General features: G+C 41.8%; 1 protein-coding gene across 1 annotated transcript in view; it reads right to left on the bottom strand.

Moving 5' to 3' along the window:
* Positions 1–15,722, bottom strand: part of ROR1 (receptor tyrosine kinase like orphan receptor 1) — a gene marked incomplete at its 5' end in the record, with an annotated part of 342,695 nt that overhangs the window by 23,160 nt on the left and 303,813 nt on the right. The window contains 3 exons of the mRNA XM_074220644.1: positions 2,432–2,677; positions 3,446–3,763; positions 4,987–5,114. Coding sequence (XP_074076745.1) covers positions 2,432–2,677; positions 3,446–3,763; positions 4,987–5,114 — 692 coding nt within the window. The remainder of the gene's footprint in view (positions 1–2,431; positions 2,678–3,445; positions 3,764–4,986; positions 5,115–15,722) is intronic.

The raw sequence follows: 15,722 nt of genomic DNA on the forward strand, positions 1-15,722 counted from the left end.
CCTTCTGCTCTCTATGTGAGGAGAGGGTGGGCTGCATGTTTCATCCTGGGTCCTTTGGAAGGATGGCAGCTACCATGTTGATCAGAGTCCTAAGTCTTTCATCACACTATTGTTCTCATTGGGCACTTCTACTTTCTTCCCTCTACATTTGTTCACAGATGGAAAATTCCTTTCCAGAACCATGAAGGATCCAAGGGCTAGCTTGCATTTACATTCCACTAACAGATGAAGATGGAATTCTGTGAGGGACTGTTGTGTGTGGGAGTACTTTAAGGTTTCATCACCTGGTGTCTTCTAGCACCAGAACTTTATTTATTGGTTGATTATAGAGTGGCCACAGGAGTGGGAGTGGACCAGGGACCGGGGAGGATATTATAGCACTTGTATTCTGGTAAATAAACAGAGATCTTGGAGATCTTGGAGAACTTTCCATCCTTGTCTCATTTGCCTGGGTAAGGATAAGCTAGCCAGCAGGAACGTAATACTTCCTGAGCAGCTAGTCTAAAAGGAACTTAACAGAATTCTAAGATCAATCTGCCTGGAATCTTGCCTGAAGACAGAGGGTTGCATGTAATGACCTCTTAGGGTCCCCTCTCAGCCCTGGGCTCCAAGGCTTGGGGCAGAGATTTTACAAGGCCCTTTAAGTGAAAGTCAATACTCTTTAATTTATAGTTCCCACTAAAAATCTATTGCAATTGAAAGCAGGGGGAGCTCAGCTGCAACAAACCTTCAGCCCCGGGCAAGTGGAGCCTGCTACTTCTCCGCAGCACTTAAAATAAATTGAGATCCAACATGTCTCCTAAAGGACAATTCCTCATCACTTTGTTAAAGCATGCTGCAGTGGTGTAACATAAGGTTTTGGGGTTCCTTAGAGCGTTTTTTTATCTTGACTTTAATAAAATTGGGTGACCTCTTCTTCCTTGAGTTATTGCCTCCTTCAGTCTTGAAAGATATGAGAGACAGAATTCAGATCTACCTTTGATCTGTACTCCCTTGGCTCTGAGAGTTTAGGGAAGATGGGTCATCTCTTAAAACCTTAGCTTCCACATCTGCAAAAAGGGGGGTGAGAATCAATTTGGTAAGGTTGTTGTGAGAAAGGTATCCTATCAGGAGAGGGAGGAGTGTCAGAGAGGGAATACATCCTACATTTGGAACTGGAATACCTGAATTCAGATTATCAACGTGTCACTGATTAATAATTAGATGTGGGTCTTTGGAGAAACCACAGACTCTCCGAAGTTTTCATTTTCTTGTTGGTAAAATGAAGGTGTCGGACTGGATGACCTTTAAGGTCTTAGATGCTCTGAGATGTGTGATGAGACTTGACTTGGGGAATCACAGGATTGGAATTCCATTTCTGCCTTGGCTATTCTTGTCTAGAATCTTGACCCATGAGCTAGGCACTGGACCTCTCGGGGTGTGGAGTCCCCTTCCTTCTGTCTTCAAAGAAGACTAAAGACCAGATGATCCCCAAGGTGAGGTGCCTGTTAGCTATAATTTCATGATCCCCTATGGTGATGAATGGTCTGCTTCTACATCCAAGCACATTTTTCCATTGTCTCCACTAAGCCATGTCACACATGAATTAGTTGGTATTTACTAAAACTGCCAATTTATGCACATTCATCTTTGGATATTTCCATTTGGGGAGCAGGGCACAGGGGATGTGAGTGCCCGATGGTACATCTGTAGTTTATTCTTCCACATCATCGATGTGAACGCATATTAAGTGTTAGTTTAAAATAAGAAATATGTAGGTATGTGAGTTGAGGAGAGTGTAGAACCCATTTCTGCACGTGTTCATTTTCCAGGACAGCAGAGGAGGGGAACAGCTGTAAGGGCCCTTGGAGGGATAGAGGCCACCCCATGCAAGAAAAGAATCTGCACTTGAGCTGTGCCTGCAAATGGTCTCACCCACACGTGGTCATCCTACCCCGGGTTCGGGACTCCATTCTGACTAGTTCCCATTGTCGGGATGCATTTCCAGACATTGAGCTGAAATAGGCCTCTTCGCAATTTTCATCCACAACCTGGGGTTCCGTGCTCTGGAACCAAACAGAATCAATTGGATCCATCTCCCTCTTGACAATCTTTCAGATACTTGAAGCCAGATGTCACATTCCTTCTGTGTCTTCTCTTCTTTAGAGTCACCACTCTGTGTTCCTTCCATGGATCATCTATGGCCCTTCACTATTCTGATTGCCCTTCTCTCAAAATGCACCTTCATCCTCCAGGTGCAACCTGATCTGGGCAGATGACAGCTGAACTGCCTCCTCCTTAATCCACACAACCATAAATACACACACACACACACACACACACACACACACACACACACACACACACTTATAGACACATTTTTATCCAAGGGGGAAAAGAGAAGAGGGGGAAAGCAACTAGGCAAAATAGCAGGGAACAGCTTCCTATTTACCACAAGCTGGGATGTCACACAGGTCAGCCTTGAAGTTTTCATCCAAGGTGAAGCACCATGGGGCTTCCTTCTGATTCCCAGGGTTGCGGCAGTAGGAGTGTCCCCCGTTCAGCTCGGGGTATCTGACAGCCGTAAATGTATGAGTATGGGGATACTGGGAGTTCCATGGCTGGCACTGTCGACCGGATTTTGTCACGCTGACTGTTCCTCGATAATCTGCTCCTGTATTGTTGTAACACTTGTGATCTAGGAGGCAGAGAGGAATCCAAAAAAAAAAAAAAATTAAAAAGAGAACCTACCCTTAAAATATGTAAAGGGGGAGTTCAGTTACCAACTGTGATTACCTCTTGTAGTGACCAAAGAGGGTTGGAAAGGCCTCAGAGGTCAATTAGATCAGTCCCTTGACTTTTCAAATAAGGAAACTGAGGCACAGAATGGTTAAGTGATTTGCCATGGGTCATACAGCTAGTAACTGATAGAAGTGGGAGCTGGACTGTCTTCCTGACTCTGTCCACTCTACCATGCTGCCTTTCTTGACAGTTATCATAGTACAGAGGAAAGAGTTGGGGACCTGGAAACCAAAGACCTAAGTTCAGATCCAGTTTCTGACCTTTACTAGCAATATGATTTTGAGTAAGTCACTCACTTTCTCTGGACTTCAGCTGCCTCACCTTTAGAAGGAAAAGGTTGGTCCTTTCCAGAACTATCAATGTTCCTTGGAAGCTCCTGGCTGAGCTTTTCCTGTTGGTTGGAGATTATTCAGGAGCATATTTTCAGGGTCCTGATTTTGACCTTATAGTGCACTCACATTTCTGGAAGTATTTAAAGATAGTGAGCCAGGAAAGAAAACAACCTGGTGGTCCTGAGACTCACCACATTGGTGCTGGGCTTAGAATGCACTTCCCATTGGACTAGGCCCACTGCAGGTCAGAACTCCTGAAGTCAAGCGATCCCCCAGCCTCAGCCTTTCCTTCTAGCAGGGGATCATAGGTGTGCCCCACCATCTTCACTTACTTTTATTAATGGGGTCAGCCATGGGGATCCCAATTCGGATGCAGTTGGCAGCCTCTGGACTCTCTGGTTGCGGGAGATCTTCACAGTTGGGCAACTTGAGCCTCATAAGTATCATGGGATTTGATCTGGCAAAAATATACTCGGTCTGACAAAGGACATTTTCCAAGATTTCGCATTCATCTCGGCACAGGTCTCTCGGCTTCGGAACCGATGAAGTCTCATCACAGTAGGGGAAGGCGTAGTGACAAAGGGAGGGGATGGCAAACTGGGAGCACTTATCAGATAGGTGACTGGAGGTGCCAATCATAGTGAAGGCGGCTGAAAAGCAAACAGTGAAGCAGTTAAAAATATTTATTTAAGGACTTACTGACTTCCATTTACATTTTGGCTACACTGGAAAGAAGTAGTTCTTACCTTCTAGGAGAGGACATTCCAATAGGAGAGACTGTATTGTCTTTTGTTATGCATACAAATAATAGTGAACTACTATTTGTAGAACATCTATGATGTTCCAGGTACTTGGATAAGTAATTTCAAAATATTATTTCAGTGGATCATTTCGGTCAGGGAGATCAGATGGGCTTTCTTTAGAGTGTGGTACCTGAGTGGTTTCTGGGAGAAAGTGATGGATTACTAGAGGCAAAGGTAAGGTAAGCCAGGGCAAAAGCAAGGAAATGAGAGATGACATGTCTGATGTGAGGGGGGTCAAGCAGTCAATATGGTGAGGCTAGAGAGGGCATGCTGGGAAGTAAGTAAGATTGGAAGGAAAGAGAAGAACTATATTGCCCCAAGTCCACTAAAGGGGTTTGGGTTGGATCCTAGAGGCAATAGGGAGATATTAAAAGTTGCTAATCAGGAGGGACATGATCAGACCTGTGCTTTAGGGAAGCTGGGGGGAGCATTGGTCCTTGGGCTCTCAGGATTTTCAGAATTATCTTCACTTAGTATCAAAGAGTTTGGAGCTGAAAAGGAGCCTGAGAACATCCTAGACTCGGATGAGCACCAAGAAACCATTTAGCTGTCAATAATCCTCTGATTCCAAACCCACTGAGTGGTTTACCCCAGTTGTTCCACATTGCCTCTCTAATGAAATCATCTGTCAGTACTAATTGAGAGCGATCATATGCATTAAGACAAAAAGACAGTAGGAAAAGCAAAATGCCCAACTAACCCTGAGCTACAGTGAAAAGTGAGTCAAACTTGAAGTGAGAAAACCTGAATGTGAATTCCAACTTTGCCTCCTTCATCTAAAGTACTTCATTTCCCTGATCTCAGTTTCCCCATTTGAACAATGAAAAGTGTGGACTAGATGATCTCTAATGTGTTTTCCAATCCTAAATTTCTAATTCAAGATATCATACACATTTCAGAGGAATCTCCCCCTTCTTTCTTCCCCTCCAAGAAAGCTCCTTCTATATCTTCCTTAGGACACAGATCATGTCGTGGCCTTCTTTGTCTCTCTTTAGAGTCCGGCATCGTACATTGCCCACAGCCAATGTCTATTGGTTTTATGACTGTTGGATGACTGAGGAATGACCTACCTGTAATCTGATTTTCTATTTCTCCTTGCATGTGCAAAGACTCCATGTAGACGGTGCGGTTACCAATAAACCGGGCACACGCGATCCCTCGGTATGGCTGACAGAATCCATCTTCTTCATATTCATCCCTGAAACCAAATCACAGTCATCAGAGGGAGACTCTCCCCAAAATGACCCTCTGCAGGTTGAGATTTCCATCCCCACTGAGTCCTAAATAGTCAACAGGGGGTACCATCATGTATTTTTATCTTAAAATATCACTGTCTGACATCTGAACAATCCTGATTACCCAATTTCAGCCCTGAATTTCAGAATATCAAAGTCTGAAGGAAACTCAGAGTCAGCCTTAACCAGACTGGACTAGAGCAAAAATCCCCAGTGTCACATTATCACTGGGTGGTTATTTAGTTTCCAATCAAAGACCACCAATTGGGAAGAAATAACCATTTCTCTACTTTGGACCATATTAATTGTCATTAGTTATAATGTATTCAATTGTGTGAGTTAGTTCTCATGTCTATCCTAAATGTGGCCCTGCCTTCTTGGTTCAAATGGATTAATTCTAATACTTCTAAGTGACAGGCTTTCAAATGCTTGAAGACAATGCTTGACCTGGAGTCAAGAAGTCCTGAGTTCAAATTTGACCTCATCACTTACTAGCTATGTGACTCTGATCAAGTCACTTGACTCCTACCTGCCTTACTTTCCCCAATTGTTAAATGTTAATAAAAGCACCTACTTCTCAGGTTGATTGTGAGGATCAAGTGAGATAATAATTACAAATGCTTGTTTCATGCCCCCCCCCTTCTCTTCTCCAGATTAAGCCTTACCAGTTCTCTCTGCTATCCTTATATCGTTATGGATTCTAGACCCTACACCATTGTGGGCTGCCCTCCCCTAAGCTCTCTCCAGCTTATCACTATTTTTCTGAAGCTCTGGAATTCAGAACAGAAAGTCATTCTTCTGATGACGCCTGACAATGGCAGAAGGCTCTGACCCTCCCACTGCAGCCCAAGATGGCATTAACCTTTTTGGTGGCCTATCCTGCTCCTGACTCAGGTTGAACTCTTATCCACTAAAGCCCCCAGATCCTTTTCATAGCAGCTTCTGTCTATCCATGCCCCCTTCATCTTTAATTGTGGATCTGACTGGTCCCAGGTTCAAGACTCTGCATTTATCCCTATAGGATTTCATCTTATTAGATTGAGGTCAATTTTGTCCATCTTCTTGAGTCCTGATTTGGTCATTCAGTATATTCCCTATCATTTCATCATCTTCATGTTTGATCAGTGTACCATCTATATCTTTGTCCAAACCCATGATGAAAATGTCAAACAGGGCTCAGTCATTCTCGGGGTGCCCAACTGAAGACCCCCTGAGCTGTTTGTGTTGAATCAAAAATAACTATTCTTTGAATCTGGTTATCTAATTAATACTAACCAATCCACCTCATTATATTTTTGTTCTAATTCACATCTCTATATCTTTTTTCCACAAAATAGTTTCGTTAAAAGCTTTGGTAAAATTAAGGTCCACTGTGTCCACATAGTGCCCCACCCACCTCCATTGGTCATTTTTGGCCTATGATATTCAGTACAGAAGTCATTTTCCTTTACAGAGAAAATAGCACCATGGTAAGGACTGAGTAGCTCTACCTCCTTTCCTTTCTTGGCTGTCCACCCAAGCAAATCCTTGTCTCTTCTTTGATTCCTTGCTCTTCTAACTAGAGTTAAAGAAATCCTTTTTTTACAACTAAACATTCTCTTTTTGTTTTGATCTGATGGGTTAAGCAGCCCAGACCCTCAAAGAGACCTTCCAGAGATCAAAACCATTCAGATTACAGAAGAAAGCCCTTATTTCTACAGCTGCTGGTAGGCAGGCAGATAATGTGAGAGGGGTGAGAGGAAATGAGTTGCGAGTTCAGAAGCATATTATCCATTATGATTTTGGGGCTTTGGCAAAGATTCTGTTTCATTAAAAGCAAAAACATTGGATTCGGGATACACAAATGTACACTATCAGCAGCACCCATTAACATGGCCCCGGGGATACAGGAACTGACTTAGGTTAGGAGGCTGGCAATGAGTACAATAAACACAACCCAGGTGGTCTGGCATTCAATGCTTTGGACCATGACCACTTAAAGTGCTGTAACACTATTCTCAAGGTCTAAAGATTTGATATGTGCAACTAACCCAATGTGTGAACCAAAAGGAGAGATCAACTCAAAGGAAGAGTGTATCATTCGTTCATTCATTCATTCATTCATTCATCCCATCCAGGATGGAAACTTGACTGGTCTCTTCAGCTCCTTCTATGCCACCACTCCCCTTGCCTCTCCACCTCTTGTTAAGGGAACAATAGAACAATAATCAAATCAAATGAAATCAATATTGACAACATTGCTGGGAAAAAAAACCCAGGACAATCCATAGCTTCATTCCTGCCTGATATGTGTTATGTCCTCCAAATGAAAGGTCCACTTTGTGTGTGGAGGAACCCTCTAATTTTTATACTTTCTATAAATGTTTGTTGTTTGAATGACTTTAATTATTCAATCAGCAAACATTTATGTAGCATACACTAGTGGGCAACAGATTATTCTAGGCATGTGGGGGTGAGGGTAGGCTTACAAAGATTTTCCCAGTACAATCTAAAACCTTTGAAGACAGAGACTCTTTCATTTCATTTCTTTGTATCCCCAGCACAGCAACTAGAGATGAATGAATGGTTGTTAAACTGAACTGAAAGATAAAAAAAGCCCCAGACCCTGACCTCAAGGAATTCCAATTAAGCAAAACCATTGGTCACATTCACATGCTTAAAAAATGTTTGCAGAACACTTTGCAAGATCTCACTGGAGCCTCAAAACAAGGCTGTGACACGAGGACACAGGCTTTTCTATCTCTGTTTTCAAATGTGGAAAGAAGTTTAAAGAAATCTGTGCACTTGTTGTTCACTCTCTTAGTGTTGAATTTGAACTCGGGTCTTTGCGATTTCAGTCTATTTGGAATATAATTCAATTCAACAAACATTTGTTCATTGCCTGCTATATAAAGACAGGGCACATCCAAAGAATGGGCACTCGAAGACTAAGTGGATGGGTGGGTGCGTTGGGGGTGCAGGGAAAGTGAAGTCAGTGCAAAAGAGAAAATGAGATAAAGTGCAGAAAAGAAACAGCAACAGGATACCTTTGATCTGAGTGTGAGGAAAAGACGTGGAGTCAGTTAATTAATTAATAAACAGGGGTGGCTAGGTGGTGCAGTGGATAAAGTACCAGCCCTGGAGTCAGGAGTACCTGAGTTCAAATCCGGCCTCAGACACTTAATAATGACCTAGCCGTGTGGCCTTGGGTAAGCCACTTAACCCCATTTGCCTTGCAAAAACCTAAAAAGAAAAAAAATTGATAAAAAATAAAGATGTATAGGATCATGGATTTAGAATGAGAAGGCATCTTCAAGGACAAAGGTCCTCATTTTTCAGTTGAGGAAATAGAGGCTTAAATTAGATGATTTTCTTTTCTTTGTTGCTGAAAGGTCTCTAGTCATAGATTCAAATCCAGTCAGCAACTTATCTGTAACTTGTATGTAATTGAGAGTTGTCTGAAACATTGGGGAGGTTGTGAGCCCCAAGGACACACAACTAGCAGGTAGGTATAAGGGCTATGCCTTGAATCCTGGACTTGACTCCAAGGTTGGTTTCTTTACTTATTGTAACACATTGCCTCTCCATTAGATTATTTTTTATGGATCAAATTGTCTATTTATTTCTTCCCACCACCTTCAAGAATGCCTGTAATCACCTCCTTTTTGGAATGGATCTCCAACCATACCTGCTCAAGAAGCTTCAATAGCTCCCCATTGCCTTTGGGGAAAACTGCAAGCTTCTCTTTCTGGCATCTGAAACTCTTCCCAGTCTGGCTCCAATCTATCTTTCCCATCTTATCACACATTACTAACCTTCATGTACTTTACATTCCAGTCCAAACAGCCTGCTTGTGATTTCCTGTACAAGCCATTCTAGTGCATATTTCCACACACTTTCAGGAGCTGTCTCCCCTCCTTCCTTCCACTACCAAGAACCCGCTAAACTCCTTCAAAACCCAAATCAGGTGTTATCTCCTATTCAAGGTCATTTTCCAGGACCTCAGTTGTTAACCTCCCTCCCAATTTCTTTGATTTCAACCTATACATATTCTCTATGCATTTATCTTTGTGCATGATGATTTCTGAGAGTAGAATGTGAATTCCTTGAGGGCAATGACTGTTCATAAGATAACAGATTTAGAAACAGAAATAAGCTCAGAAGCTGCTGGATATGACTCTGCCTTTTACAGAAAAGGAAACTAAGGTAGATTAAAGGATGTGCCCATAGTCACATAAGAAGGCAGGGTCAGAAGCATGAATTGAACACAGACCCTCTGAATGAGGAGCCAATGATCCTTCCATGTCCCATTTTTGGGCCCCCTTTAATTTTTGTTTCTGTATCCCCACTGTCAGTCACAGTTGGGTATTTCGCAGTAGCTTAATACATACTTTAAAAATATTTTTACAACAAATGCATTTTTATTGATTATCTCCAGGGTATGAGGCATTGTAGTGCAGTGGGTAAACAGCTCGTCTCAGAGCCATTACAATCTTAGTTCAAATCTTACCTTTCACACATACTGGTTATGGACCCCTGAGTCACTTAACCGCTACATACCTAAGCAGTGCTCCCCTCCTCCTTGCTTTCTTTTCCCCTTCCTCTCTCTCTTCCCCTCTCTTTCTCTTTTCCTTCTTTTACTCCCTTTTTATATCTTACTCTTTATCTATCTATCCATCCATCCATGTCACAGCTAAAATGATGACCTGCACTGGTAGAAGGACTTTCTCATTAGGAAATTCTGTATGCCAAAGAACATTGCAGACCCAGTTCCTGTCTCCTGGCAGTTGCCTTGGAAACTCCACATGGGAACTAAAAGGAAGGACTAAATAGTCTTGACCAGTTGAGACAAAGCTGCAAGGGCCAATCTTAACCTAGTTTTTACATCCAAAGGGCAATAAAACTATGTATACCCTTTGAGTGGTGCAGGAGAATACTGTTCTTGGAGTCAGGAGGATGGGAGTTTGAATCCTGTTTCAGACAACTAACTGTGTGACCATAGGCAAGTCACTTCACCCTGACTGCCTCACATGCAGGGCCATCTCTAGTCATCGTGATTCTTATCTGGCCCCTGAATCCAGATGGCTCCAAGGGGAGAAAATGAGACTGGTGACTTAGCACAGCCCCCCTTCCCTCCTCAAATCAAATTCATATGCGTGCCACAGCATCATCTCCCTGATGTCATGGTCTTCTTCAAGAATGAAGGACAAAGACTACAACTACTAAGTTTATATTCTAAAGATATCATAAAAAAATCAGAAAAGACCCACATGTACCAAAATATTTATAGTAGATCTTTTCATAGTGGAAAAGAATTGGAAATTTAGAGGATACCCATCAATTGGGGAAGATCGAAGATGTGTTATATGAATGTGATGGAGTTCTAAAGTTCTGTAAGAAATCATGAGGGATGGAACTTCAGAAAAACCTGGAAAGACTTGGATGAACCCATGCTGAAAGAAAGAAAGACAGAACATGGTATACACTAACAGCAGTGTGATGAACAACTAAGGTGGTCTTTCTCATCCCAGCAAAATAATAATCAAAGGACTATAATGGAGAATACCATCCACACCCATAGAAGGAACTATAAATTCTGAATGAAGACCAAAGCTTACTATTTTCAACTTTATATATTTGCTTATGTATTATGGTTTATTTCCCTTATAATTTTTTCTTCTCTTTTTGATTCTTCTTTCACAACATGATTAATATGGATATATGTTTAACATAGTTTTAAGTGTATAATTTATATGAAATTGCTTTCTGTTAGGGGAAGGGAAGGGAAGGAGGGAGGGAGAAAAATGTGAAACTCAAAACCTTACAAAAATGATTGCCGAAAACTATCTTTGCACATAATTGGAAAAATAAATAAATAAAATATTTAAGATATTAAAAAAGAAGCTAGTTTCAGTTAGCCCTGAGCTCCCATTCAATAAACTAGATACTAAGAAGGGAAGTGGGGGTCGGAGAGGCTGAAGGAGGCCTTTGGGGGTTAGTCTTGAAAACACTTTGTACCCACAAAGCTCTTAAAAACTTAACCTTTGAATACACACACATATCCATAGATCATGTGCTCTGACATAAAGACACTGAGATCTTAATGTCCCCCAAATCCGGCAAGCACTCCCGATGTTTACTTTCATAAATCCTACTGTTAATGTTGAAGTCTTCTTGGCTTTCCTTCTCTATGGACTATAAAATTAACCCAACTTTTATGGGGTAACTAATACCCAAACCCTATGGGGAGAAGGAAGGCTCTCACATGCCCTCTGATCCATAACTAGAAACACAAACACAGTCAGACACTTGGGGAAGCCGACACCCGAGGATGGCTAAAGGCAAATCCTGAGCCCAAAAGAGCAGATCCCCCATAATCTGACAGCCTTGGTGTCTCTGACAAATCCCTTTTCTACTCTCTCTAATGAAACTCCAGAGGTCTCAAATTATGTTCTCTCTCTCTCTCTCTCTCTCTCTCTCTCTCTCTCTCTCTCTCTCTCTCTCTCTCTCTCTCTCATAGAGCCCCAAATAGAGCTCATTAGATTAAAGTTTTGCCCTCCAGAGGTATGTCTTTCCAAGTTCAGACTTAAGTCATCCTTCTAATGTCCTTTCACAAGACCCCCAAAAGCGATCTCTGCCTTGTGATTCTGAAAGATCCTCAGACTCAAACAGCTCCCCACTCCCCATCACCTAATCGGAATGATCTAGTCATTCTGAATTCCTTTTCTGTGCACGGAATCATCTCTAGTATTAAATTTATTATTTGTTTCTATATATACAAACATGCAAATATTTATGTTTATATATTTATATGATCAAAGTGTTTGTATGTTTTGACCCATTTATAAGATTACTAAAGTTTGTGTCTCAAAGAAATCAGAGAGGCAGGAGGAAAAAGCGTATTTGTACAAAAATATTATCATGAGTTCTTTTCCGTCTAGGCAAAAAATTGGGAAACTAAGGGGTTGATCTCCTTTTGAGGAATGGCCAAACCAATTGTGGCAAATGAATGTAATGAAATATTGTTGTACCATAAGAAATGATGAAATGGCCGACTTCAGATGTACCAGGATGAGCTTCATGAAATGATGCAGAGCAAAGCAAGAGAATGAGGAAAACAATGTATACAGTGATAATAACAATGTTATAGAGGCAAAACTTTTAAAAGACTTAGAACTCTGACAAAGGTCATGATAAACCATGAATCTGAAAGAGCAAAGAGGAAAGTCAAAAGTTATCTCTAGACTGAGATGATGGACTTAAAATTCAGAAAGAGAAAAACATTTCGGAAGTGGTTGACATGGGGAATTTTTTGCTGGATGACACAGCAATGTATTGAGGGATTCCATGTTTTATTTTAACTTATTCAATGAGAGAAAAACTCAGGTTGGAGAGACAGACTAATTTTTAAAAACTGCCTAAGGCAGAAAAGACAATAGCTTTTTTTTCTTATAAAATCCCAAAGTCTCCCATCCAGCTAGTATTTCATCCTCTTCCTCTTTGCCCTTGGCCTTGCCCAGAGAAGAATGCATCTTTTTTCCAGTATGAATCACTTTGATGATTTGTCCCAGCTCTGAATCCTTTTCTCAAGGACACCCTTCCTCTCCAGCTTCACTGTCGCCAACATGCACATTTGGCAAGATATAAAACATAAATAGTGGGGATGACAAAAGTGCCAGGGCCAGGCTGATAGATATACATCAGATGATGTCTGAAGGAGAATAAAAGTGTATTCAGAAAGTGGGAAGTGAGCCGAGCCTGGAGAGCCATCCATCACCTTGATGGCACCAACACGTGCCATCAGACGCCCCATCACATCCAAACTCAAGGGTGCTTTGTGATGGGAGGCCTTGTTTTTCATAAAGATTACTCAGTCACTGGCATTCTTGACTCACTCAGTCAGCCAAGTTCTCTAGACTGGGGGGGGTAGGAAGAGGAAGGAACAAATTTAGATGTAGGTATTATAACCCAAGGAAGGTGTGACCCCTGGGAGTTAATTGTAGGACTGTATTCAGATCAAAGGATTGTAGAGATTTAGGGCTGGCAGAAACTTTCCTTAGAGCAACTAGGTGCAGCTCCCTTCCTTCAAGGAGGGGGAAACTGAGGACATAAACTGCATAATCACAAGAACTCTCAGAGCTAGGATTCAAACTGGGGACTTTTGCCTCCAAAGTCGTTACTTTCTCTACCATATTGCCTCCTGAGAGAATGAGTCACATGAATGAGTGGATCCTGGGACAAGGTATATACACAAAGAAAGAGAATGGAATTCTGGGTTCCCAGGTGCCCTACCTGATGAGTCCTCCTATAGAGGCACTGGAGACCTGAGGAAATGATCATAGTTTTAGAACTAGAAGGAAGAATAGAAGCCCTCTAGCCCCATCTCATCTTATAGATGAATAGATGGTGTCCCAAAAAAGTTTAGTGACTTCTCCAAAATTTAAATCAGAGCTAGGAAATGAATCCACATGCTCAGAATACAAATCCATGGTCTCATTGTCCCATTGTGGTCCAAGGGAACATGGGCTGTACCTTGATTCCTCATATGTCAAATGAGAATGATGAGGTTCATATGACCCCCCTGTAGGAGTTACTATGAGCAGTGAGCTCTCTAGACCCCTGAGTAATATTGGAAATATTGGAGAACTTTAAGATGCAAAGGAAAATAGGTTATAAAATGAGAGTTGCTTACAGTTCATAGATTCTAGGATCTTAGACCTGACAACCCACTAATTGATTGGTGAGGAAACTGAGGTTGAAAAATATCAGATGAGGGGTGGCTAGGTGGCACAGTGGATAGAACACTGGCCCTGGAGTCAGGAGTACCTGCATTCAAATCTGGCCTCAAACACTTAATAATTACCTAACTATGTGGCCTTGGCAAAGTTACTTAACCCCATTACCTAGCAAAAACCTAAAAAAAAAAGAAAAAGAAAAGAAAAAAGTCAGATGAGTTGCCCAGGGTCACACAGCTACTAAGTATCTGGTGCAAGATTCAAACTCAGGTCTTCCTAACTTCAGCTACAGTGCTCTCTTCATTGTGTAACCTAACTGCCTTCATATTATTGTACAGATTTTAGATGAGGAAGATGAAACTGAACCAAAGTCCCAGAATCATTAAATATTAGTCTCAGGATTTGAACTCAAGTCTCCAGACTTCAGAATTGTTTTGATCATGGAATTCTGGGAAGTTGATGGGCAGAGAAAGTACAACAAGGGTCTTTTACACACAGAGACATGAGAGGGATAGCCTAGTGAGTCTTAAAGAAATCCGATAGTCAGTTGAGTAGCATTTATAAAATGATTTCCATGTCTCAGGAATTTTGCCAGGCATTGGGGATGACCAGAGGAAAGAATACTTGGAAATCCTAGGACTGGGTTCAAATGCATCTTTGTCACTCCCTGTGTGACTTTGAGGAAATGGTGGACATCAGTTTCCTCATCTATAAAATGAGAGGGTTGGATAAAATGGTCTCTGAGGTCCTGTGTAGAGTTAGACTGATGATCTTCGGTGCTAATCCTGCCTCGATGTATATCAACAACCTCCATCCCTCCCTGGGACTCAGTTTCCCTGTTTGTCAAATAGGAAGTTGGACTCAATGGTCTTTGAGTTCCTTTCCAGTTCTGAATCAATGGACCTATTAGCTCCTGGCTTCTTTCCCTGGCAGGATTTATGAAGCACTGTCAGTCTTCCCCCTCCACCCCCTGTCCCACACAGCCCCCCACGCTAGCTCTTTTAAAATGCCAATACTCCTGAAAGAAATTATGCACTCAAGTCTTTTATTGGATAGGATGGGAAATTAGGTACTGGTAGGAGGATGAAGGAGGCCAAAAAAAAGTGGGAGCAGAGACCCTGAAGGTAAACCTGTCCCACAACATTCTTCTGAGGGCTGCTCAGCTCTGCTGCTTTGTAGCTTTGTGACCCTGGAAGAGTGCCTTTGGTCATTTGGTCAGTCAGACCTAGTTGGGCAGTGGTCAGGCACAAAATGTTGGGGTTACAAAGAAAGATCACATTCTAGAAGAATCATAAAGAAAAATAGAGGAAATTAGAAAAAAAAATAACCAGCCTTTATAAAGTAGCCAGGCAAGTCACTGATGGGATGGTGTCAGGTAACTGTTGGGGGTGAGAGAGCAAGAAAAAATGAAACTGAGTCTACCCTCAGAAAGCTTACAGTCTAGTTGGTGAGACAATGCACACATTGATAAGGATACCAAAAGGTAATCTGAAAGGGGAAGGCACTAGGAGGTGGAGGGAGGGACGGAAGAGACTATTGAAGAAGGTGGACCTAGAGTTGAGTCTTTATTTCCACTCACTCTGATTTTCACTTCCAGTCATTGAGAAGGCAACAGAAACAAAACCCTCTACAGACATGTCTAATTATGTAAAATAAATGTTCATATTAACCACGTTGAACTGACTCTTGAAGGAAAGGAGAGAAGCCTAGAGTGGAAGGGCCAGAACATCCCCAGCATGGGGGGCCATGCAAAGGGACAGAGATAGACTATGGAGTGTCTATTAGAGGAAACAAAAATCGCTTCATCTGTTCTGGAAACCAATTTGAAATTCAGTCCCAACAGTTCCTTTTCACCCA

Source organism: Macrotis lagotis, chromosome 2 (genome assembly GCF_037893015.1).
Source record: "Macrotis lagotis isolate mMagLag1 chromosome 2, bilby.v1.9.chrom.fasta, whole genome shotgun sequence".
Taxonomy (NCBI): Eukaryota; Metazoa; Chordata; class Mammalia; order Peramelemorphia; family Peramelidae; genus Macrotis; species Macrotis lagotis.